General features: G+C 40.6%; 1 protein-coding gene across 7 annotated transcripts in view; it reads left to right on the top strand.

Annotated features, from left to right (window-relative positions):
* Positions 1-26,795, top strand: part of Hecw1 (HECT, C2 and WW domain containing E3 ubiquitin protein ligase 1) — a 302,639-nt gene that overhangs the window by 222,525 nt on the left and 53,319 nt on the right. For all 7 annotated transcript variants that reach the window (XM_060372935.1, XM_060372932.1, XM_060372937.1 and 4 more), the window contains 10 exons: positions 1,623-1,744; positions 3,921-4,106; positions 12,514-12,648; positions 15,086-15,191; positions 16,977-17,073; positions 21,523-21,606; positions 21,953-22,062; positions 23,939-24,059; positions 24,831-24,944; positions 25,915-26,067. In XM_060372935.1, coding sequence (XP_060228918.1) covers positions 1,623-1,744; positions 3,921-4,106; positions 12,514-12,648; positions 15,086-15,191; positions 16,977-17,073; positions 21,523-21,606; positions 21,953-22,062; positions 23,939-24,059; positions 24,831-24,944; positions 25,915-26,067 — 1,228 coding nt within the window. The remainder of the gene's footprint in view (positions 1-1,622; positions 1,745-3,920; positions 4,107-12,513; positions 12,649-15,085; positions 15,192-16,976; positions 17,074-21,522; positions 21,607-21,952; positions 22,063-23,938; positions 24,060-24,830; positions 24,945-25,914; positions 26,068-26,795) is intronic.

Genomic DNA, 26,795 nt, shown 5'->3' with positions numbered 1-26,795 from the left:
TGAAATGCCCTTCCCCCAGTGGGTTCCTCCCCCACCCATGAGGACCTGTGGGTGGGCTCCATCTTGAATAGGTCTTGTGTAGACAAGCACAGATGCAGTAACTTTAAGAATGTAATGATGATGCCATAATTCAGAGACATCTTTTAGTTAGCCATTCCCCTACTTACCGTCTCCCTTCTTAAATGCACACACACACATTTCAATCAACAATTTTAATCTGCTTTCTCTATCAGATGTGCTAACAACCCTGGTTTAGGTTTTTGTGTTACTAATTCTTTGTTCGGTCTTCTGAGGGTTGCATGGTACAATAATCACGTAATTAGGAACAGAATGAGAAAAGGTACTCAGGATTAGTTCTAGATTTGGTATTGGATCACATATAACTTACTACATAATAAAAAGCCTCAATTTTAGTGGATAAAACTCACAGCTGCATTTATCTCTTGGATCTACAGCTGAGCACTGTAAGCTCAGTAAAGCTGGCAGGTTACTCGGGTTGCAGCCTGACTCATACACGTCTCTGGTCACCCGTTGTATTAGCTGTGTTGGTCTGAGATGGCCTCGGTTTGGAAGTTTGTCCCTCTGGCTTGCTCCCTCAGTGGATGTGGGACAGAAGAAAGACAGAGACACAAGAGCCTGGATCCCTGTCTCAGAACTGACACATTGCTTCTGCCTTGTAGAACTGGATGGAACCAAGCACAAGGCCAGGACCAGTTTGACCAGAGGGGAGCTTGAAAGTCCCACTGCAGAGCAATGCTTATAGGAGGAGAGAGCTGTCCTAACCACAGATAACACTTGTAACAAAACAAGAAAAGGAGACAAAGGAAGAAGATGTGAGAGGACTTGAACCTAGCTGAAATCATACAGGGACATTATTAAGAAATAATGATTCTTGACTTTTAAAAACTCAAAATTTTGGCTGGGTGTGGTGGCTCATGCCTGTAATCCCATCCCAGCACTTGGGAAGACAGAAGCAGGTGAATCTTTGTGAGTTCCAGGCCAGCCTGGTCTACAAAGAAAGGCCAGGACAGCCAAGGTTACACAGAGAAACCCTGACACAAAAAACAAAAACAAAACTCAAATTTTGAAATGCTCAAAAACTGTCCGAAATACATAGTATGCCAACATGATGCCACAAAAGGAAAATTCCGAGATTCACGCATAAAAATTATTAAAAATGATGCATAAACTAGGTGTGATGACACACGACTTTAATGCCCCCAACACTTAGAGAGCAGAGACAAGAAGATCATGAGTTTAAAGTTTGGTTACACTGTATTGTGAGACTACCTCAAAAAATTTGTGTAAAATTGCCTCTAAGCTGTATATATAAAGTGTAAATGGAACATACTTAAGTTTCATGTTCAGGCTTGTGTCTCATCTCTAAAATACGTTCTATAATTAAAAAAAAAAAAGTCTGAAACACTTATTGTCTCAAGAATTTTGGACAAAGAACACTTGACATTCTTGACCTGGTCATGACACTAAGGAAAAGCAAGAGTGTGTCCTGTGAGTTGGGGTTGGGGGTAGGGTTGTGTTTTGCTGTGGCAAGAGATGTACCCAGTGTGAGGGGACCTTCCACCCAACGTATTTCATCTCTTTGTTTCATGTTTTTGTTCTAGACCTGAGGAGAGAAGGGTCGCTTTCTCCAGTCAACTCACAAAAGATCACCTTGCTGCTTCAGTCCCCAGCAGTGAAGTTTATCACCAATCCTGAATTCTTCACTGTGCTGCATGCCAACTATGTGAGTGCTCCCCAGACAAAGACAGGGTAGTCTGGCTTCCTGGAAACCAAAAACAAGCTTTACGCGGTCACTTACTAAAATAAGGGGGCTAGAGCTTTACTCTCTGAGCTTGGGGAAAAAAGACATTTTTTAATTGTTTTTTTTTTTGAGATTGTATTATAATTACATCATTTCCCCATTTGCCCTTTCTTTCCTCCAAACCCTTCCATATGCCCTTCCTTTCTATCTTTTTTCATTAATGTTTTGTGTGTTTGTGTGTGTGCATATGTGTGTGTGTAAAAGCAAGCAACTCAGACCATTCTTTTCCATGTGAGTCTCACAGTAAAGAAGGAAGGATTCAGAAACTCTATCGCCTTCCTGAGGCTTTCATTAAGATCATGCTAGTGAAAATTCTTGGAAATAAATACACGTTGTTTTTATTGGTCTTAAATTAAAAAAAAAGAGTATGAAGTAGCCAAATATACTTCATCCTTAACTACTTTATAAATATCATCTTCATTAAAAATATTTTAGACAGCTTCCTCTTAGATAATAACTAGAATAGCTTTTGATATACTTTTAATATACAATGATACTAACTGTGATTTGGTTTTACATATATGCTTTTTGTTGAATTTTCAGAGGTATTTTCCAAAAAGCAATGGGCCTAATATGACAGTATTCATCAATTCTTCTATTTCACAAACTTTTTTTGGAGACGGCAATCATAGAGCAGGTTAGGGAGACACCTAAGCGTCAGCAGATGTCTGTTTTGTGGGGACAAATGTGTAAGACAATCAGTATAACACGGCAGGACAGAGGCCAAACTGAAAGAGAGCAGAGCGCCTGGGAGAGAAGAAGCCTGAGACACAAAGTCTAAATTACTTCTTGCAATTTTAAAGAAAATGGGAAAAAGCCCAAGCAAAGGGGCAGTGTGTGAGGAAGGATGCAGCAGCCATGATTACAATGTGGATACACTGTGGATAGCAGGCAGGAAAGAAATGTTGGAAACTCAGCAGCCTGGCAAACTACAAAGGGGCAACTTCTACTTAACTGGCAACAGGAGCCCATGGTGACTAGGTAGTTAGATGAAGCAAGAGACTAAAAGCCCATTCAACCAATCAAGTAAAACATTAAAGCCCAACTTCAACCTCAGAAACCTTAAAGCCCAACCTCAATGAGATGCTGAAAGAATGGGAAGCAATGGCTTAGCTCGGGGAGATTGTCTGAGAAATCAGCCATTGGTGTTCGGATCTCCCATAGCCAATGGATGAATAACAGACGAAGACTCAAAAATATACTGAGTGGTTTCTATTTGGGGCACTGGAGCTAGCAGTAACTCTGAGGCAGGAGCAGTAATTTGATGCAATGATAGAGGCCGTGGCTGGAAAAGGAGGAAATAAGTGTTTAATACCAGGTGTGATCGTGGGCAATCAAAAGGTAATAAAGCATGCTAGATACTGAAGCCTCTTCACCATATTCTGGGCTTCGTGGGGGCCTCGGGGCTGTGGGAGCCACTAAACCAGCCTCCTCTAGCCTCCTGCAGTGTTCCCCCACCACAGCACACGGGCACATGGGCACATGGAAGTACTCGCCCCGCCCCAGCACCACAGAGGTAGCCTGAAGCATGTTGTTTGGTAGTCTCAGAGCTCTGCTGAGGGGCTCAAAACTAGTGGTGCGGATGCTGAGGTGCCTGCCTGCACACCAGAAACTTAGAATTTGACCAACTTCGGGAACTTTTAAAACAGCCTTCTTTTCTTCTCCATCCCTCACTTGAAGACATTTGATGAGAGTCACTAGAACGACAGGCTTCTGAAACCCAACTTTAACTTCGATAAGTTACTGTCATGGCTTAGACAGATAAATGGATTGAAAGCATAGCTCTGCAGTCAGAGAAGGAAGTAGGGAGGAGAAGACCAATGCTCAGAGACGTACAGTGAGGCCTGAGAGAGCCGAGCGTGGCTGACACTAGGAAGAAGACCTCTGAGGGTCAGGTGGAACTGGCCTGGCAAAAAGGCCTAGAGGTATTGGATGCACATTTCCTGGTTGAGCACTATGCCTGCTTCTAAAGCTTCCATTCCCAGCTCACACAGATCAGCACCGGGCTGGATGCAGATCATGTAAAAGCACTCAGTGTGTTTGCTCTGTGTTTCCTAGCTTCACATCCTCTTCCTTCATTTTCCCCAAACCATTTCAGAGTGCCTACCGGGTTTTCACAAGCAGCACTTGCTTGAAGCATATGATTTTAAAAGTCCGACGAGATGCCCGCAACTTTGAACGCTACCAGCATAACCGGGACCTGGTGAATTTCATCAACATGTTTGCAGACACTCGGCTGGAACTGCCCCGGGGTTGGGAGATCAAGACGGATCATCAGGGAAAGGTGAGACGAACTGATAATGTGGGGCTTTCACCAAATAATCGGTTTACCGATGCAGGAGATGAGGAAGAAAGTGCAGGGAAGATGGTGGGGAGGGGAGCCGTAATATTAGCACCTGGGGACTTCCGCATCAGTTTCTTACTCATTCCACAAATGCTTATACAATGCAGTATGAGTTATTTAGCATCTTCCTTCTAGAAGCCAAACTGTGCCATTGCTCTCTGGGGAGCAAAATCCTGCTTGGTTCAGGACTATCCACTTTACACCTTTAAATTTTCCATTGAGTGCTTTTGTGCAATGGCCGGTGTCTTAGTTACTATACCATGGCCAAGTCAACTTCAATTTAAAAAAAAAAGTGTTTAATTTGAGGCTTGTGGTTTCAGAAGATTAGAACCCATGGTTATCATGGCAGGGAACATGGCAGCAGGCATGGTGCTGGAGCAGTAGTTGATTGACCCTGGGAATGGCACAAGCCTTTTGAAACCTCAGAGCCTGACCCCAGTAACACACCTTCTTTGACAAGGCCACACAGTCTAATACTTCTCTCCTTGTCACCGTTCTGTTGCGGTGAAGAGAAACCATGACCAAGGCAAGTATATAAAGGAACACATTTAACTGGAGTCTTGCTTACAGTTTCAGGGACTCAGTCCATTGTCATCATGGTGGGAAACATGGCAGGCAGCAGGCTCATGGAGGTAGGCAGGCTTGGTGCTGGAGAAGGACCTAAGAGCTACACCCTGATCTCCATGTAGGCAAAGAGAGAGACAGAGAGACTGGGCCTGTCATGGGCTGTGAAGCCTCAAAGACCACCCCCCAGTGACATACTTTCTCCAACAAGGCCACACCTACACCAACTAAACCATACCTTTTAGTCCTCCTAACCCTTCCTGTGGTGTTCTGATTAAGAATGGCCCCATAGACTCATGTTTGAATGAGTAGCATTAGGAAGTGCAGTAAGTATGGCCTTGTTGGAGAAAGTATGTCACTGGGTGTGGGCTTTGGGGTTTCAATGCCCAAGCCAGGCCTAGTGTCTCTCTCTTCCCGCTGCCTACAGATCCATATGTAGAACTTTCAGCTACTTCTCTATCCCCACATCTGCCTACATGCTGCCATGCTTTAGTCCATGATGATAATGGACTAAAGCTCTGGAAAATAAGCTAGCCCCAATGAAATGGTTCACTTTATTTGTTTGTTTGTTTGTTTTTTAATGCTGTGGTCACACTGTCTCTTCACAGCAGTAGAAATCCTACCTAGAACAGACGTTGGTACCAGGGACCAGGGTATTGTTACAATAGGTCTGATAGTGCTTTTGTTTGCAGAAATATGGACTTTAGGAGTTTGGATTAAGAAAGCAGTGGAATGCTTTAAGTGGGGCTTAATCCACCATACTAGTAGAAGCCTCAAAGGCAGTGGTGCTGAGATTTGAACTGTGGAGTCTCTGATCAAGAGGTATCAGAGAAGAATATTAATGTGGCCTAGAGAATGTTCTTGTGATAATTTGGTGAAGAATGAAACAGCTTTCTGCCCTTGTCCAAAAAGTCTGCCTGAGGTTCAACTAAAGAGTTTTGGATTAATTTTGTTGTCAAAGGAAACTTAAAAACAGCCTAATGCTGACTGTGTTGTAGTTAGCAGAGTTCAGTCATATGCACATCTATAATGAAAAGAAACAAGCCGAGCAAAGAAAAATACAAAATGCAAAGTTGGAGGAAAAAAGGGGACAACAGGAAATGTAAACAGATAAAAGAAAAGCCTGATGCTAAATGGAATAAAGAGCAAGACCTCAGTCAGCTAAGATTCCAACTTGTGAAAAGGAATTAAAAAAAAAAAAAGTGAAAAGGAATTTTAAAAAGCTTAGGGCCTGGTAAGGTGGTTCACATCTTTAATCTCAGCACTCAGAACACACAGGCAGGCATATCTGTGTTTGAGGCCAGCCTGGTCTACAGAGTGAGTTCCAAGACAGCCAAACTTAGGCAGTGAAGGAAACTATAAAAAACAGAAAGCTGGTAAAATTGTATTTGAGTAAGGGGGCCATGTTCCAGCCCCAGCAAACAGCAGAACTTGGCAGCTTCAGACATGTGGTTTTGGCTGTAGAGTCAAGGAGGTAAGAAAGGGTTTATGGAAGACCCCTCTGCAACTAAGGAAAGCCACTGAGGCCAGGCATGGGTCAGGGGTGTTCTAGCATGGAACCCTAGATCCATTGTATGAAGCTGTGAAAGTAAAGCCTGGATTACCTCGGAGGCCTCAAGATATTGGAGATGCCAGAGGCATGGGTTATCTGCCTAGGAAACCTACAGACCAAGTTTTGAACCAGCCCAAGAGAAAGAAGTATGTTGCAATCAGCCAAGCTGAGAGGAGTTGGAGATCTGAAGAGTACTTTGGCAACAGGCATGGGGAGCTTAAGGCCAGAGTTTAGAGCTTAAGGCCAGCTGGGTTTTGGCCTTATTTTGGTCCAGTATTTTCTCACTATGCTCCCTTTCCTCCATTTTAGAATAGTAATGTAAATCCTGTGCCATTATATGTTGGAAGTATGTGACATGTTTTTTGAATTTGATTTTATAGGGGATTACAGTTAAGATACTACCTTGAGTCTCAGAAGAGACTTTGGACTTTAGACCTTTTTAAAAAAGCTGTAAACACTATTCTGGACAGATTCAGAGCTACCCTAATCCTAGTATCTTTAAAACCCACATAAAGGCACTCACTTGCCAATCTGATGACACCTGGGGTGGCTTCTGCTCCATCAGTCTGTTTCTACAGCCATGTGCTCAGCGCCATCCTCTTCCTCCCAACATTCATGAAGACATCTGTCTTCCTCCATGTCTCCTGATGAAAAAGGCCTTCCTCTCTCCCCTTTCCAGAGTTCCATTCTTCCTACCAAGAAGTCCCGCCTTCCACTTCCTGTCCTTCTGCCCAGATGACTGACCAATCAGCTCTTTATTGACAACTGCTACATCCACACAAGACATTTCTCCACAATTCCCCCTTTTAGTCTAATAAAAGGCTTCCTTTACATATATATCTATATTATCATACATATATACAATATACTATGTACAGTAAGAAGAACCACAAAACGATCAGGAAAACCATATATAAAAGTTACATTTAAAGAGTTGTGCTTATTTGTATTTGGCAACCTTGAAGAAAACATTATCTTGCCTATCTTGGTGAGTCAAAAGTTTTGTATCGAAATCTTTTTATTATAGCTGTATCTATCAATCTGAAAAACATCTATCTAGACCTTAAAACATCTTTTTAACTCCTAAGCAACTAAGATGAACTATAAATTTATAACTATCTAGACTTCAACCCATTCAGAGACTTGAGAAAGAATAAAATTAATTACCTGAGTAAATAGAAAGTGCATGCTAGCAGCCTCCAAAAAATTAAAAATTACAGAGACAGTTTGCTGCCTGTTTGAATAGCCACCCAAAACTCTCTATAACTTTGGAGCATCATCTTCAGCCTTCTGACTCAGTATATCTGGCAGGCATATTTATGAAGCATGAATTATTTAGACTAAGGAATTCAGACTTTTAAACAGGGTTGAGACAATAGACTATGGAGACTTTTGAAGTTGGACTGAAAGTATTTTGTAGTATTCTATGTCTGAAAGCCTATGGGGGCCAGCGAGTGGAATGTGGTGCTTTTAATGAAAATGTCCTTGTCTCAGTTAGACTTTTATTGCTGTGAAGAGACACCATGACTAAGGCAACTCTTACAAAGAAACATTTAATTGGGGCCAGCTTACAATTTCAGAGGTTTAGTGTATCATCATCATAGTGAGAAGCATGGCAGTGTCCAGACAGACATGGTGCTGTGAGTTGTACATCTTGATCTGCAGGCAGCAGAAAGGGACTGTGTGCTGCACTGTATATAGCTTGAGCAAAGGAGACCTCAAAGCCCGCCCCACCATGACACACTTCCTCAAACAAGGCCACACCTACTCCAACAAGGCCACACCTCCTAATAGTGCCACTCCCTATGGGCCAAACATTCAAACACATGAGTTTATGGGGGCCAAACCACCATAGGCCCCCATAGGCTCATAGGGAATGACATTATTTGAAAGGATTAGAACATGTGAATTTGTTAGAGGAAATGTGTCACTGGGAGTAGGCTTTGAGGTTTCAGAAGCTCAAGCCAGACCCAGCGACTCATGCTTTCTTCCTGATGCCTGCCTATCTAGATGTAGAACTCTTAGTTCTTTCCCCAGTACCATATTTGCCTGTGGTGGACCTGTAAGCCAGCCCCAATTAAATATTTTCCTTTATAAGAGTTGCTGTGTTCTCGGTGTCTCTTCACAGCAATAGGTCATTGACTAAGACCTTCTCAAATAACATCACTCTCTGATGACTAAGCATTCAAATATAGGAGCCTATGTGGGCTGTTCTCATTCAAACCCTTCCTATCTTCCAAACAGTTCCGTCAACCGAGCACCAGGTATTCAAACATGAGGCTCTGACAGTCATTCTTATCCAAATTACCACAACATATGTATTGCATTACCTTCTTAACCAACTAACAAGGGATAGAATTATTGATTTAATAAGGGTGATATTATTATATTACATGTTATAATTTGCCTAACAAGCCCCCAGTTGTCCCTGGAACAGCATGCCCAGCAGAGATGGGAGCTTTAGGCTCCATAAAATGTTCCTGGACTGTATTTTGCCTGATGGTATTAACCTGAATGTTCTTCTCTAGAAATGTTCTGGAAGTCTAGCAAGTAAGCAAGACTGAGAATGTTCTTTAAATCATGAGCACCTTAACGCATTTATAAGAGAAACCACAAAGTTTAAAGAATTGCTCCTATAAGGCTTTATGAAATTTGTTAGGAACACTCTCCTCCTCTTTTATGATCAAATGAATCAGAATCTTTACCACCAAATACATCTCTGAGTGGGAACCTGCATTACACAGTTCATTGACTCTGTGACTATAGACCTATGGGTTCATAGTTCTCCAAAAGCAACTAATGGAATGGTGTCTCCAAGGGCCTAAAAATTATTCTACCACAAACTGTTTATGATGCCTGAGAAGAGGTACTCTCTAAAATGTGTGTATAGCTTGCAAGTCCATTAATGAAGTGATGTCTTAGGACCAGCAATTCCAAAACCAGGAAATAGCAGGAAATAGGCAGAGTAGAAAGGAAGCTTTGCCTGTTGGAAGAATGACAGTGAATTGTATTGTGAGGAACAGCATATCAGAGCTGGATGCACGTGCCTCATTTCAATGCTTTCATGTGTCAATTAATCAAGATGTTAAGAGGACATTCTTATGAATGAACTGACAGAAAAACAGTGCTTATTGGGCAACTAGTACCCTCCTGTGAACATCTTACTCAGCCCTGGATTCCCCTGCATAATTTTTTTCCAATTCCATCTGTTTAACTACAAATTTCATGATTACCATTTTCTTTATAGCTGAACAGAGTCTCACTGCATATTGTACCACACTTTCCTTATCCAGTGAACATGAATGAGCAAGTGTTTCTTCTAGTATATGAAGTCCTTTGGCTATATGTTCAGGATTGGTGAGGCTAGGTCATGTGGCAATTGTGTTGCTTGGTTGGTATTTTTTTTTAATACTCCAGAATGATTTTCCAGAGTGGCTGAACTGGTTGACACATTCACAAACAGTGTAAGAGTTTGCCTTTTACCACCTCCATGTCAGCATTTGTTCTCATTTGCATATCTGATGATAGCCATTCTAGCTAAGGTGAAGTAGAATATTAGTCACTTTAATCATCATTTCCTCATGGTTGAGGATGCTGGGCAATTTTTAAGTGCGTTTGCTAGATATTCATATTTTCTCCTTTGAGAGCTTTCTGTTCAGTTCTGTAGCACATTTTAAAATTGGATTTGTTTTTTCCCCTTAATATTTACTTCTCTGAGTTCTTCATATATTCTAAAATAAAACCAGTGTCTCTTCTGCCCCATTATTTTTTAATTATCACACACATGTGCATACAAATACAGCTTGCTAAGTTCTGCTGCTTGTAAGGATGTGTGTTTAGGGATGATTGCTTGGGATTGGATAGCATTTTAGTAGGCTCATCTCTGGGAAGTTTCCCTCTCTGAGTAGCCATTAATTTCCTATAGCTATTCATCTAGAGGTGGGGTAAGAGGTCCTGTAAGAGTTCCTCACCTAGGCTGGGATGTCAGCTGGTGTTGTCAATGTGAAGGTCTTCGGTAGGCAACCATATTTTTAGTATTTCATCGCTGCAGATTCCCTGTCACATAGAGAAGGCACTGTCTCACAGGAAGCACCATGATCCTCTGGCTCTTGCAGGTTTTCTACTCCATCTTCCATGAAGTTCCCTGAACCTTAGGTATAGGTTTGTGTATCAGCTAGGGTTGGTACCGCAAATCAGTTGTTCTCTATATTTTAAGCAGTTGTAGCTTTCTGTAATGGTCTCCATCTGCTGCAAAAGATGCTTCTTGGATGAGGGGTGAGGGTTACATTTACCTATGATGTAAGGATAAGTACTTAGACTACAAATAGAAAGCTCAGAGTACTAGGTTCTCCTCTAGGCTCCATGACCTCATCAGCCATGAGTAGTTGGCTAAGTTTTCAGTACCAGACATGCATTTCTTTTCCCCTTGCATGGGCCTTAAGTCAAATTAGATGGCTGTTGGTAACTCCCAAGATTTAAACGCTTCTGTGGCTGTCTTGGGGACATCTTCTATGCTGGTGGCTCACAGCCATCCATGACTCCAGCTCTAAGGGATCCAACAGCCTTTTTGAATTCCACAAGCACCTGACACACATGTGGTGCACATACGTATACACAGGCAAAACATATACACGCATGAAATAAAAATGAACAAATATAAAAAAACAAAATTATTAATAAGGCATCACTAATTTAAGAGGGAGTGAGGGGACCTAAAAGGAGTTGAAGAGGGAAAGTGAAGGGATGGGTGGGAGTTATGTAAATACAGTAATTATGTATAAAATACTCAAAAACACTAAAAAAATGTCTTAAATCCTCATTTATTCAAAAACAATGATACAGTTTAGAATTATAACACAAAATGAAGAGAAGTAAGTTTCTCATTGTTTCAAATTCTGTCATGTTACTCTTTGAGAGTCAGGCACAGTAAGTCAGTATCCCAGGAACTCTCAGAAATCTTAAAGTTAAACACACTTCTAACAATCTTTTTACTCTATGATTTCGGTAAGTAAAAGCCATGCTTAATAAGTAAAATTGTTAACATAATACACTACGTTTGTAGCACATACAAGGAACTTTATTCAATGTCTTAAAGTTTTTATTGTAGAGATGTTTAGTTTCCTCTGTTAGGCTTAGCCCCAGGTATTTGTATTTGTGGTGCTGTGTGCAGTGGGTACCATGAATGGGATTCTTTATCTAGTTTCTTTTCAGTATAATTGTAATTGGTATATAATAATTGGTTATTGTTATATGCCGGTTGTTATTGGTACATAACGATCTACTGATTGTTTTGTTCCCAGCATTTTGTTTAATGTGTTTGTCGGCTGTGAGAGTTTGGGGGGCGAGTCTTTACTGTTTCTCATGTGTAGAATCATATCTGTGAATAGGGATACTTTGACTTCTTTTCCTATTTATAATCCTTCTATTTTCTTCTTGTGTATTATTGAAAAGAAGCAGAAGACAAAACCATTTAGCGATTAAGGGTACTGGATTATTATACAATCAGCAAACAATACCACATGCTCATTAAATTTTGTGTTAAGAAGATTTTTAAAGACTTGGAGAAATGATCACAAAATCTGATATTTTCTTATAACAAAAGTATACCTTCTAATGTGTGGAGAACACTAAAATCTCGGGGGAAAACTAAAAAATATTTTTGTATTTATTTCTTTACATTGCTGATGTTTGAGGAATTTGGTTATTTGCTTCATCCAGCTATTGCCGAATGTCCGTGTGTTTTTTCCTTATCTAATTAAATGAGTGTTGGGTAGATTTGAAATGATATAGAAGAAAAAGGGCCAAAAATAAGTGTGATGACTATGATGGCCAGTGTTAATTGTCATCTTTACGGACTCTGGAAGCACTTAAGAGATGGCCTTTGGGCACTCCGGGGCAGGATTTTCTTGATCATATTAATTAAGAAGGGAAGAACCGCCCCCTCGTATGACCCTGTAGACTGGCTAGGCTCCTGCACTGCTTTGATGGAGAAAAGGAGCTAAGGAGCAGCACACATTCATTTGCTTTCTGGTTCCAAGGCACCTGCTGCCTTGACTTCCCTGTCATCATCAATACCTTCTGTCGCTCAAGATAAACATTTTCTCCCTTAAGTTTCTCTTGCCCGAGTATTTTACCACAGCCATGGGGAAGGAAGCTAAGAACCCGAGTCCTGTAAGAGTCTTGGAGTCAGCTCCACCTCTCACGGTGCTTTGTCTTGCTGTCCGCCTGCAGTCTTTCTTTGTGGACCACAACAGTCGCGCTACCACTTTCATTGATCCCCGGATCCCTCTGCAGAATGGCCGCCTTCCCAGTCACCTGACCCATCGGCAGCACCTCCAGAGGCTCCGCAGTTACAGTGCCGGGGAGGTAGGTTCTCCAAGCCCTGAACCACGGTTTCCAAGTCTCTTCTCTGAGGCCAGCAGATAGATAGATAGATAGATAGATAGATAGATAGATAGATAGATAGATAGATAGATAGAGCTTAATTTCTTAGTTGTCTGTCCTGTGAGAGATGAAGGCATATGCATATATATATGTATATATAATAATATATAATATATACATATATATATTATTTTTTTGCAGTAGAAGAATGAGTAATCACTGTAGGGTGCTCATCTGGCTGCCTAGCCATGTCTATCAGTCTTCCTTCCTTCTGTTCTATCTTTTGTCCAAAACACCATGACTAGAAATCTGTCTGGTTTAAAGGAAACTGAAAACATAATGTCGAGAGACATCTATGCATACAGGGATACCAAAATAATCCTATTGCCAATCAGTTACCTGCAAGTGCTACCAAAAGGACAAAATTGCTGATATTCTTATGACTGACTTAAAAGTTTACCTCTCAGTAAGACCTGGAGAGAACTTCAGTAATACAACTATGGACTAATAATTGAGAGAGAAAAGAAAAGGGGGGGGGGGGAAGAACAGGTAACCAGGCCCTGTGAGTACTCTATCCCCATCTTATAGTCTCTTCCATGGTTTTATCTTCTTTTACAACTTATCATTACTTTCTGCTAAGCAATGAAAAAGTGCTGCCTTTCTGAAGGATCAATTTTATTGCCTTTTTATAGACCATGTTACCCATACCGGTCCTCCTGGACCTGTAACTGTAGAGAAAAATCTCCATCCATCCACTCCGTCCTACATGCTCTAACCTGTAGCCATCCAGTACCAACTCTTGGCGTTTCTGCAGGAGAGCCTAGAAGGCCCACGTGTGGTTGGCTCTGGCTTGCTCACAGTTGGCCAAAAGTATGTGCATCATCAGCCATCTGCCTTCGGGGTAGCTTCCTCAACTTTTCAGTCTGGGTTAATTTTCCCAGCAAGCATGAGAGCTTAGAAGTAAGCTCCGTTTTTTTTCTCTGAAGCATAACTACAACACTAATTCTCCATGGAGCCGGGAATAGCAGGGAACCCTTTCTGCTTGAAAGCCTTATTCAACATAACCCACCAAGTTAGAAATGACACACCTTCATTTGAAATGACACACGTCCCCAAGTCTTCTGAAGCTCAAATTTCAGATGTATCTATTTCTACCATTTCTTTCTGTAACTTATCACTTAATACACACATAAATCATCTTCAAGAATTCTCTCATTACTGTATATAAAACATACACACACTAATGTAAACTGGAATAATTCCCTAAAAGGGAAAGGCCCATATCATTTCAGGCTCAGAAAAGCTCTAATGTGTTTACTAATTGTTGAGGAAAATTTGGGGGCTGATACTGCCTAGCTGTTTCAGCAAACTTCACTCTCTGCTTTGAGCTGTGTCCGCTTGCTGGAGACTGGAGTGTGCTGCTTTGCAGCACCAGCTTTGAAGGCTGGTTTCTAACTACACCAGCTGAGCAGATTGGAGTGTAAAATTTCAAGTCCACCGACGTGGCACAGAACCTAATTTCTTGTCTCTCAAGTAAGCTACAGGCTATGAGAAAAAAACAGAAGTGGGGGGGGGGAAGAGATGGATTCACAGCCTGACCGGAAGTTCTGTGGCCAGATACTGAACTGGTGGCACACTTTTGTGTACCAGGGATGATTTGATGATTTAAGTCATATGGAAGTATGACTCAAAGTTATTCCAGCAAGTGCCACACCTGGGGGGGCTCTTTTGTGCCTAAATATTTAATCCATTTTTTAAAATATCTTAAATTAACTAAGTTCTTTTCAGAACTCTTAAGTATATTGAAGTTAACTTATACTTTTCAAGTTTTACACTGTAGACAATGCATCTGAGAAATATCCCAAAGTGACAAATCTGTACTGTCTTGGTCTTTCTTTTTGGTAATCTGTTTGTTTGTTTGTTTTATTTTTAAGGTCTTACCCAAGTAACCTGGCCTGGTTGAGAACTAGGCTAGCCTCTAACTTCTTGTCCCCTGCTTCCATTTCTAGATATTTAGGATTACAGTCATGAACCACAATGATGGGCTCTAAGGTCTTAAGGAACAAAATATATATGGACTTACGGTAGAAATATTACTATCATGCTTTAGATCTTAGGACTTGGTTCATTTTCAGCATTGACCTATTTCTCTAATGTTTCAGTCAGTGCGGTCATTAGTATCCATGACATATGGCCCAATCACTTTCACAAAACATGATATGACACGCCCAAAATCCCACTTAATTCAGCTTTTAAAACTTGCTTGGTTTTCATCCCTTTAAAGATTTTTTACTTTGTTATCTGAATCTAGGTGATGCCAAGAAGTTTTAACTTTCATGCAGGGAAAAAAAAAATGGTTTTAAAGAAAAATCTGTAATTAATGACAGATTTCCAATCTTACACTTTTATTTTAAATTAGGCCTCAGAAGTCTCTAGAAACCGAGGAGCATCTTTGCTGGCCAGGCCAGGACATAGCCTGATAGCTGCTATCCGAAGCCAACATCAGCATGAGTCCTTGCCACTAGGTATGTATCCTAAGCTGCTGAGCCTCTAGCAACCCAATGCTTAACATTGCCGTCTCTACTGTGAACCCTTTGATAGTCCACCTGTGTTTTCTCTCTCTTGTGTTTTTGAGACAGGTTCTCTCCTTGTATATTTAGCTATCCTGGAACTTACTATGTGGACTAGGTCATCCTAAAACAAACAAGATTCGTATCACTCACGCTGGGATTAAAGGCGAGCACCACCACGCCTGGCCTCTCCTCTCTCGTGACACATCTCTGCTTTTTACTCTCCTCTTCATCTCTATCAGTTCTTTCCTCTAGATCCTCATGCTCCTTCTTTTTCATCCTATTCAATAGTCAGTTAAACCCTACGTGAAATAATTGATTCATTTTCTTGTTGCTGTGTGCAAGTTTTTTTGCCTTGTTTGTTTACTGTTGCTATGCTAAGGATTGAATGTAGGTTATATATGCTAGGCAGATACTCTAGCATTAAGCTTTATCTCCATATGTTATTTTATTTTATTTGCTACTAAGTTGCTAAGATTGGACTATATATACTTAGCCACATGCAGGTGATTTTTAATATAGTGATTCTAATTTGTCTTCAAGAATTTCATACATGTATACAATGTGTTTTGGTCATTATCTATCTACCAGTCTCTCCTCCAACTCCTCTTCAACCTCTCATCTGTTTTTAACCCACTGTCCAATTAGTGCAGCCCATGTACAAATGGGCATAGGGTCATCTGCTGGAGGGACACACTACATAAAAAAAAAATTGACTTGCCCTCCCCTACTGGCCAAAGACTCTAATAACTCTTCAGTTAGGATGGGGCTTTGCTGCAGGATATTTGATCCCATTGTGAACCCCAAAATTGTGAACTGTAAAACCCTGTTTCTTGTTTGGTGTAGTTGAGCCCTATCACACACCTTAATCCAAGAACTTTCTATTGTAAACAGGTGATTATGGTGTAGTTCACCCAGCCCTAGCGCACACGTTTAATCCAAGAGCTTTCTGTACACAGGATTTAATAAAGTTAACCCTTTAGCAACATAATTTTGGCAGGTTCTTCCCCAAGCCTATGACTTGCCCAAATGTAGTTCTTCGTCAGGTTTAGAGTACCAGGCTCAAGATCCCTCTTACAGTGCAAATCCTACATCAAATTTAAAAACTGATTGATGACCCTCCGCCACACTGATGCCACCATTGTGCCAAATGGGAATGCCTGGCTGAGAGCTGGGTAAGACTGTTGCTCTGCACAGTCTTCAATCTGTGCCTCCCCTCCCATGTGTGTATGAGGAAAGCTGCACAGTTGTCATTCTCAACCTCAACTATTTAATTCCAAAACACACGCATTAACCAAAATGAGGGTTAAAATAATGTATATTTTCATCCCTGTGACTGGAAAATCAACACAAAGCCATGGCAGCCAGTGTCAAACACTCAAAAAAAGAAAAAAGATTTCTTTGAACCCACAAAGGATCTTTTGTCATAAAAACTTTGGGAAAGGACCACAAAGGCTATAATGAATACAGATGTCCTCACAGGGGAGCTGTTCTGATCTTCATCTTCCACCTAAACATAGATGAAGTAACACCCTCCCTGCCATTTTACAGATGATTGCTCAGACTTGATTCACTTTTACTTATATCTTTTAAGATAATAACGCTACTGTGTGCTATTTTTATGCAAGACTTTGGTTTTCTTAAGAGTGCTTCGGCTTTCTACGTCATTCGCTAGTTCTGAGTGGACATTTTATAGTCATCTACCTCAGCCACTGCTCTGCATTTTCTTTTCTGTTTCAGCATACAATGACAAGATTGTGGCATTTCTTCGCCAGCCAAACATTTTTGAAATGCTACAAGAACGTCAGCCAAGCTTGGCAAGAAACCACACACTCAGGTAGGGTTCATCTCCCATCCTAAGTGCATTTCATTCTTGCAGTTTTGTTTTGTGTGTGTGTGTGTGTGTTTTTTCCAGGTTGTAAAGCAATACTATGGAGAGAGGGCCAATGAGACTTACGGCACCTTTCATTGCTGTGTACAAGTTTTAAGTGAGTCCTAAAAAGGGTTTAGTGTTCTGGAAAGTTTCTCAGAGAAGGTAGTCCTATCAGGTTACATAGTGTTAAAATTATTTCCACTGACTTGGAGGAAAAGAGAAAGGGAACAACATAGTTTTCATAAACATTACTTATATAATGCCCCATCTCAATTATTTTTAGTTTTGGAATACGATTATTTAATGATAAAAACAATTAGGTGACAACTTTCAAAAATAAGCAAACAAAATATTATGTGTATGCTAACTACAATTCGTAGTATGTATGAATCAGGTTTAATATTTTTTTGAGATTATAATATAATTACGTCATTTCTCTGTTTCCTTTCCTTCCTCCAAACCCTCTAATACACTTTCGCTCTCTTTCATATTCATGGCCTTAGGGTTTTTTTATTATTTGTTGTTACATATACACATATGTATATTATATACCTATATATTCATAAGTACAGCCTGTTCAGTTTGTATAATGTTACGTGCATGTATGTTCAGGGCTGACAGTTTGGCTTTGGATAACCAGCTGCTGTGTTCTCCTGCTCTCAGCATTCCTTGGTTACCTGAAGTTCTTTGTCTAGGGTTGAGGCATTGGTGTTTTCAGCTCATGTTTAGGCAGTCATGTTGGTGAGACTTTGTGGGTGTGGCTTCTAACATTCCTAGACACAAGAGACACACTCTTGCAGCAATTTCCCTGTTCCTCCGGCTCCTACAGTCTTTCCACCCACTCCTCTGTAATCATCCCAGAGCCGGAGCCGTAGGTACAGGAGTTCTGTTGTAGATGTATCATTTGATCTGGGCTCCACAACTCTGCATTTTGATTGGTTGTTATTTTCAGTAATAGTTTCTGCCTGTTGCAAAGAAAAGCTGCTTTGATGAGAGGTGAGGACCACACTTACCTGTGGTATAAAGACAAATATTTATAATTCAGTTATAATCAACCCAAATGCCACTTTGTTTGTTCATAGTAACTGAATATGCATTTCAGAGTTATTTTCAGACATATTTTGAAAGAAAAACCCAACTACTGAAATTGTAATGTTCTCAGCCAAACATAAGGCAGGGCTCCAGGAACCCTGTGGAAGGATTGTAGAGGCCAGAGGGGTTGAATCTGTGGGTTTTCTTGACATGTCTTGATTCTTCTGGCTCCTGTAATTCTCCCTTTCCGTCTTCCACTCACCCTCATCCTTGGAATGGTCCTTTTTGTTTTCCTGGTTTCTGCAGTTACTATAGGGTATGTACTCACATCTGAAGATTTGAGGCCGGGAACCTCAAATGAGAAAGAGAACATGCAACATTTGTCTTTCTGGCCCTGAGTTACCTCACTCAATATGACCTTTTCCAGTTCCAATTTGCTGGTCACTTTCATGGTTTCATTTTTTTTTTAAAGCTAAATAGTGTTCCATAGTGTATATGTACCACATTTTCTACCCATTTGTCAGCTGAAGGATGTCAACTGTTGTGAATTAGCAGAAATAAACATGACTGAGCAAGTATCTGAGTATCTCCAGTTAAGGCATGGGAGAGCTGGGTGATATGGTGGATTTGTTTTTAGCTTTCTGGGAATTCTACACATTATTTCCAGAGTGGCTGGACCAGTTCACAATCCAACTGTGGATATGGGTTTCCATCTCCCCGTGGCCCCTCCATCATCTGTTGTCAGTTGTTTTCTTGATCTGTGCCATTCTGGCTTGGGTAAGATGAAATCTCAAAAGTTGGTTTTGAAGGTACTATGCCGGCTCGAACATGTCGAGCACGGCTCTGGCAAATCTTGCCCTTCACCCCCATTCCCTCTGCCTGGTTAAAACAGTTTACATTTCTAAAGCTAGCCATCAAGGTCTACTCCCTTATTTGGCCACTTCTTCCTTCTGAGGCTCACTACCAAGGTCCAGCTACCAAAGTGTTAGAGTCCAGCAACCCAAACTCCCCACCCCACCTCCCTTTGGCTCACCTAATTAACATTCCCAATTAAAATTAAATACCTCATCCTAAAACAGGGTTTCCTCTTTTATCTGTGTAAACTGCTGTTTTCCTATGTGCTGCCTCTGTCCCCTCTATCCACAGTCAGTCCTTTGTTCTCTTGGACAAATACCCCCCTTTTCTTTGTTTCCTTTCCCTTCTCCCTCATCCTTATGTCCTGTCCCTGCCTTTTGTTCCTCTAGGGAAAATAAACAAAACAATAAACAATATATCTTTTGTGCTGAGAACTTGATCTTGGGGGTTGTGGACCAATAATGATTTCTAATGGTTTTGATTTTCATTTGTCTAATTGCTAGGGTGATGAGCATTTTTTAAAGTATTCCTTACCCATACCTCTCTTCATTTTAGAATTCTTTGTTCATGTCCCAAGCCCATTTTTTAAAATGGGTCATTTGTTTTTGGTTTTTTTGGGTTTTTGTTTTTTGTTTTTTGTTTTTTTTGTTTTTGTTTTTGTTTTTTACTGATTAAGTTCTATGTGTATTCTACTGATCCTCTGCCATCTATATAACTGGCAAAGATTCTCTCGTTCTGTGGGCTCCCTCTTCACCCCATTGCTCCAGCATGTTTCCTTCTTGTTGAGCAGATATTAAGTCTAATTATACAGCCGTTGGTTACCACCAAGGTATGAGTGACGCATGACCCTACTGTGTACTCTTAAGGTTACCATGCCATGCTGGCTGTTGTTGTGGTCCTAGGCACCATATCTGGGTAGAAGTGTTGGTTTCTTTCCTCCTTCGGAGGTTTTCAGGTCAGATCCATCTCAAAGTCCTCTGATCCCTGTTTCTGAAGTGTCTCTAGCAGTAAGGGCTAACCTTCCACCTCTGCAGGGCAACCAAGGGCAGTAGCAACAGCCTATAATGTTTTGAGAGTCTTTTGGACAACAACCCAAAGAAGGCGTCTATGCCTGGTTTGGGAGGGAGGTTCTTAGATGGTCTTTGGCTCTTGGAGGGAAAAATGTCAGCCCAGATGAGAAAATCCCCATTTAGACTCTTTATGTATATTTATACACTGACTTACTTACATGTATTATAGGTATTTTTAGATAGAGAGTTAAGGAGCTGGGCTTCTCTCGCTCCCTGAAATGATGTAGACCAGCCTGTTTTATTTTCCAAACCACAGTTAGAGAAGCAACTGTGAACATCCCCCAAGTTTTGCTTACAGCAATTACTGCAATAATACTTTACCTCCAATGAGATTGGAGCCAAAGGACATTCAGTTCAGCAACATTCTGCATAGTTGAGTAGAGCCCCAAAGACTTCCCTTACCTTTAAAAATCTCCATTATATAATAATAATTAAAGGAAAAAAGCTCTTCAATGTTAGAGGGAGCGGGGATGCAGGGGAGGCATGGGAGGAGGAGAGAGAACGGTAGAAATGATATGAGTGTAGTACCCACACATGAAACTCTCAGAAAAACAAAGCAGTTAAATTAAAGGCTTCAACAAAATGCCCATATATTGGGAGTCACTGCCAAGAGAGAGCAATGTTGCATTGGCAGTATTGCCTGGTGGGGTAAACTGAGTGAGGGTATAAGTAATCTCTTCATATTTCCATTTTTAGTTATACATGTATCTCACCTGTTATCAAAATGAAATTTTCAATTACAATTTTAAATATTTGAAAATAAAATCAATACTTACATTCTGCCCAAATTTAGCTGCAAAAGGCAAAAGTTAATTCATTTAAAGCATGCATATAAAGAATAATTACTGAGGGTGGTGGTGTTGGTATTACTAGGGAAAGTAATTGAGAAGTCAATTTGAGCAAAATAAATAGTTCTTACCTATGGACTTACTTGAAACAATTTTCTGATTAGAGTTGGAGATCAGAATGGTTAACCTGTATCTAAACAAGGACAGACTGAGGTCTATGCTTTGACTTAACCTGGATGTCCTTGTCATTCTAAAGCTCTAGGTCCCCTCTGTTCCCACTATGGCATTATACATTTTTCTACCAGAAACAAAATTTCCCTAGAGACAGCCTTCACTTTGTCCTCTTGGGACTTCCACTATACCTTGAGCCAAGGGAGGTCTTTCTACAGCTCCCCTCCTCGCTGTCCTCCTCTCTGTTTCAAGCACACTCTGACTCTGCTGTGCTCCTCAGCTTCTGAATCTGCATGCCTCTCAGAAAGATCTACCCCTTGCCAAGCATTCAGGGAATTCAGGAGATGACCTTTAAGTCTATAAAATGCACCAGACGTTGGGGAATGTTGTATATGCCACATTGCAAGAAGGGATAAAAATAAATCTAAAATTATTTCTTGATGACCTAGCCGAGTTGATATGTAATTCTCATTTTTTTTCTTTCAACTGTACTTTAGGGAGAAAATCCATTATATTCGGACAGAGGGTAATCATGGGCTTGAGAAATTGTCCTGTGATGCAGATCTAGTCATTTTGCTGAGGTAAGGGGTTGGATCGGAGACCTCCTTGAAAAGCTACAGTGGAGAGGTTGGAGGAGGAAAGGGAGCCAGCCTGAAAAGGATGAGAATCAAATGCTGTCCACTTGTTCTAGAAGGTCCTAGAAGTAAGGCTCCGGTCCTTGATTGACAGCCCTTGTTGTACATCCTTTAGATATACAACGAGAGCATTCGGGGCTCTGAAGTTCTTACTGGAGACTTTTTGTAGAGTTAATAGAGGGTTAAAGAACCAGAGACTTTGAAAGCGGAGGGTCTACCTGCTCTTATACAATCTGTGCACACTTTCTCAGGGGGGACAGATAACTAACTTTCTTCTTTTTAACCCCTACAGTCTCTTTGAAGAAGAGATCATGTCCTATGTCCCCCTGCAATCTGCCTTTCACCCTGGGTATAGCTTCTCTCCCCGCTGTTCACCCTGCTCCTCACCCCAGAACTCCCCAGGTAACTTGGAATTCTGGCCTGGTGTCACCTAAGTGATCATGTGTGCTTTCACCAACTGAAAGGAAATTCAAGACAGTTTTCTCTCTCTCTCTCTCTCTCTCTCTCTCTCTCTCTCTCTCTCTCTCTCTCTGTGTGTGTGTGTGTGGGTGCACGTGCGCACGTGTATGCACTCTCTCTTCATCCTTTTCAATTTATTAATCAAAAGTACACCCTAAATCAGGTACTGACAAACTAAACTGTTGCCTGTTTTTATCACTTCCCAGGGCTAAAAAATGGGACTTGTTTATGTTTCTAAATGATGAAGAAAGTGATACAGATACAGTTAGCCCAAGCTAGCCTCAAGTTCATGGCTATCTTGAGATATAGCCTCCCAGATACTGAGATTACCGGGGTGGATGTGCCATCATGCCCAACTGAAACAATAAAAATCAAACCTCAGTACTTAAAAGTAAAAGTAATGATTCTGCGAATCTGCTCATGCTGGTTCATGTTTGTATTTTCTGTGAGAGATTTTATTCTTACAGAAGCAGATATGATCAATACTAGCAAAAACTGTATGGCCTGAAAAGCCTAAAATATTTACTCTCTGTTCCTTTTTAGAGGTGGAGCCCTGCCTTAATTTGTCATTGCATCCCAGTGACTTTTCCATGCATTTCAAAGGCATTTATTACAGATGAAAGAAAGTTTGCATAGTAATTATGTGAAGATCCTTGTTTATATTAACATAAAGAATTAAATGCTGACCATCTGATACTGTAGGTCAACAGTATCTTCAATGTTCTTCAGAGCTGTCTAATATTTTGGTCTTTTAAGTGTCCCTTCTAAGAACTTTGCTTTATACAAATGCTTGCCACAGAAGAATACTTATGGCTATTTCAGAAACAGTTAAGAAATTCTGTTCTACTCCTAAACCCATAGTCACTGATTTTTTTTTAAGTGAAACTCAAGGAAGGCTTTTTAAAATCAAATACTCTAAACCAACTCAGTCCAAAGATATATCAGTTTGATATTTATATGCTGCGGAATGACAGTAGAAAAATGCTAAAATTCTTTGTCTTCTGTAGTAATTGACATTACGCAGCAGTCTCTGAGCTAAGCTGAAGTGTTCAGGCAGTGTCCATCGGTATCATATGCCATGACATCATGCACAGCACAAAGTAGGCACGTAGTGTGTTCAGACCAAGATGGCAATGAGGTTGTGTGGAGCACTGGAGAGCGCTGCCAGAGCACTGAGGAGTCATTTGGTTTTGGGTTAACTTCTGGTTGTTGTGTGTTCAAAATAATTGTCCACAGCTTCCTCATTCAGTTACACAGTTCATGAAAAATGGTGATCAAATATAAACCGCTAGATGCTCGAGTCCTGGCCTAAAAGCATGTTTGTTTGTTGTTTTTCTTTCAGCATCAGTGTCAATTCAGAATCATGAAAAATTACACAAACTAAGGTCCTCTTGCCTCGTTCTTTCAGTCATTTCTTATGGCAATATATGAAACCATTTATTTGTTGTTGTTGTTGTTGTTTTTTAATGTAACTACTTCTAAATTACCCAAGTAATAATCAAGTCAAGCCAGTTTTCATGGAGGTACTTTTAATAGAAACAGAACTCGAATAATTTAAGTGGAAAATATAAACATTCCCACCAGAATCCACTCTCCCTTTACTGTTTTACTTCAGTTTAATGTAAAAGTAACCACGGGCAAGGCAGAAACGAGAGGGACCTCTAGGGGAGAGCCACAAAAGCTAGGACCATGCTTCGAGGATGGCCGTGCTCTGCAGTTGCTCTGCACATTTGTTCCCGGGTGAAAAGCGCTGACCATGGATGATCTCTCTCTCTCTCTCTCTCTCTCTCTCTCTCTCTCTCTCTCTCTCTCTCTTCAGGTTTACAGAGAGCCAGCGCAAGAGCCCCTTCACCATACCGAAGGGATTTTGAAGCTAAGCTCCGCAATTTCTACCGAAAACTGGAAGCCAAAGGATTTGGTCAGGGTCCGGGTAAAATTAAGTGAGTACCTGATTATTTGGCCCTAAATTAAGGGAGTGGCCCTTCTTATCTATTCCCTTTTGCAACACTGGACGTTCGATATACTAATATGGTGACACTATGGCCTAAAAGGGAGGAATAGAAAAATTAGAGAATTGGAAGGGGAAGAGAAAGTGTTCAAGTAATTGGAAGGAAGAGGACAGGAAAGGGGAGAACAAAGAGAAAGAACTATAGATTTAAGCAAAGAGGCACATGGCGTCAATCAACAATAGACCTCCTCAGAAAACAAAGGCCCTTAAGTTGAGCTAAAATCTTATATTTCCATTCAAGAAAAAGTAATCAAGACAAATTTTAATTCAAATTTTAATTCTCAGATATGTGAACTCTTTGTTGCAACTTCATTGCAAGTTTGCAATGAAGGCCAAGTTAAAAAAAAAAAAAAGTGGTCCCTGCATCCTAGGTTTGTTATTTTAATTGAAAAACTGAGCTCAAACTTGAAATCCTAACTGAAGATACCTCCTAACCTAAGAGACACAATACCAGTTAGCAACACAAAAATATCAAATACAATTGTTTGTGTCCAATGATAAGCGTACATTAGTTCTTTGGGTGCCAGCATCCTGATTGTATGAAGCCCAATACCAAACTGATAGAACCTCTGTCTAGTCCTCTGTTTTCTCAGTAGAGAAGCCAATGAGTGAATCCGTAATAATGAGCACTCATGATTCACATACAACAGTGCCCAGCACCCTGACTTCCGTGTTTCCGTTCACCATCGCCTTTTATTCTCAGGCTCATCATCCGTCGAGATCACTTGCTGGAGGGCACCTTCAATCAAGTGATGGCATACTCCCGAAAGGAACTCCAGAGAAACAAGCTCTACATCACCTTTGTTGGAGAGGAGGGGTGAGGCACCGTGGGCTTCATACAAACAGATCAGTGTGGGGAAGTCAAATCCAAGGAATGAGGGGCAGTTTCTTTCAGGAAAGAATAGAGTGGCTACAAACCACTGGCCTAGAGTGGATCTGAGCATAAGTTCTCAGTAAGCTTTTCTCTCCCCAGGCATTCCCAAGCCTTAGGCTTCTTGCTCCTTTTTAAAATTTTTTATATTTATTTATTTATTATGTATGCAATGTTCTAAATGTATACCTGAATGCCAGAAGAGGGAACCAGATCTCACTATACATAGTTGTGAGCCACCATATGGTTGCTGGGAATTGAACTCATGACCTCTGAGAGAACAGCCATTGCTCTTAACCTCCAAGCCATCTCTCCTGCCCCAGGCTTCTTGCTCTTTAAAGAAGAAGAAAAAAGAAAAACTTGAGCTCTTGGCATGTCCCGGAGTCTGAAATCCCATGACCAAAGTGTAGCACAAATTAAAATCCTGTACCACTGAACATTTGCTTTGTAGGTATTGTAAATTTCTGAGAAGAAAAAAAAAAAAAAAAAAAAAAAAAACTCTTCCTTCCAAAATGCAGATATCAAGTTATATACCAAAGTTTTCATGTGCTTTTTCTGACTTAATGCACACATCATCTAAGTGTGCAATGCAGCTACCTAAAAGGCAAATGAAATTGGACTTGTAAGCTTGTATAAATACACACACACACACACACACACACACACACACACACACACATAACTTTTATAGAAAACTACCATAGGAGCTCATTCATAGATATTTAGTGAAAAAAATACCCAAAACCAATTACTACATCTTTGTTGTCTTCTAAAGTTGGTACTTCCCCTTGGAGTTCACTGTAAAGTGGAGAGACTGTTCTCTGCTTCTTAGAAAACATACCCAAAAGACCTCACTAGGACCTGGATAAGAAACTGTCACAAAAGTGAGCCTCCTGGACCTGTGTTTCCTTTGCAGCCTGGACTACAGCGGCCCTTCCCGAGAGTTCTTCTTCCTTTTGTCTCAGGAGCTCTTCAACCCTTACTATGGACTCTTTGAGTATTCTGCAAATGACACCTACACAGTGCAGATCAGCCCGATGTCTGCCTTTGTAGAAAACTATCTTGAATGGTAAGGTCTCTGATATTCACTTTCTTGTGCTTAAAAAAAAAGTTGTTATCTTTCTTAGTCAAAAGTCAGCAGTATTCCTCTAAGGAAACTGCATTTGGAGCAGTTAGCCAGGGATAGTTGGATCCGAAGAGCGGATAACATGGAAGCAAAGATGCTACTACAGAGAATGTTAGATAAATTACCAAAGACATCGATGTTATTGATGTTTGCAACTGTCGATTGATATAAGATAATAATTGTCTGCTTAAAATACTCTAAAAAGACATATATGACAGATTGATAATTTCCTTGAAATCAAAAGGTGTGCTAGATGATTCTCAGAGTTACTCATGGTTTTAAAATTCTCTTATTTTGAACTAGCATGCCTTTAGCATTGGATTTGTATTTAACCATAAAGTAAAACTGAGTCAGATAACCTCTAAACATTCTTCTCATTTGAAAACTCAGTTTTGGTTTTAATAAGGAATTCTATTGCCAATCACGGATATGTGTCTGAATATCAGGATCTGTCAGTTCTGTGTGTCTCTGTGGGCTTGGTACCTCACACGCTATTGTCGAAGCCTCCAGAAAACCACGTACAATTCTTAGTCGCAGACAGTTTCCTGCTGCATCAACCCGGACCTATTTTGATACTTTCACTGATCTCAGGAGATCCTTTTTGGGTTCTAGAAATAGCCCAAACACCAGTCCTCTGAAGCAGCTCATTTATGAGTTATTATTTATGAATT

The sequence above is a fragment of the Meriones unguiculatus genome, chromosome 19 (genome assembly GCF_030254825.1).
Source record: "Meriones unguiculatus strain TT.TT164.6M chromosome 19, Bangor_MerUng_6.1, whole genome shotgun sequence".
NCBI lineage: Eukaryota > Metazoa > Chordata > Mammalia > Rodentia > Muridae > Meriones > Meriones unguiculatus.
Note: the sequence above shows the minus strand (reverse complement) of the source record. Positions and strands in the feature narration are given on the sequence as shown.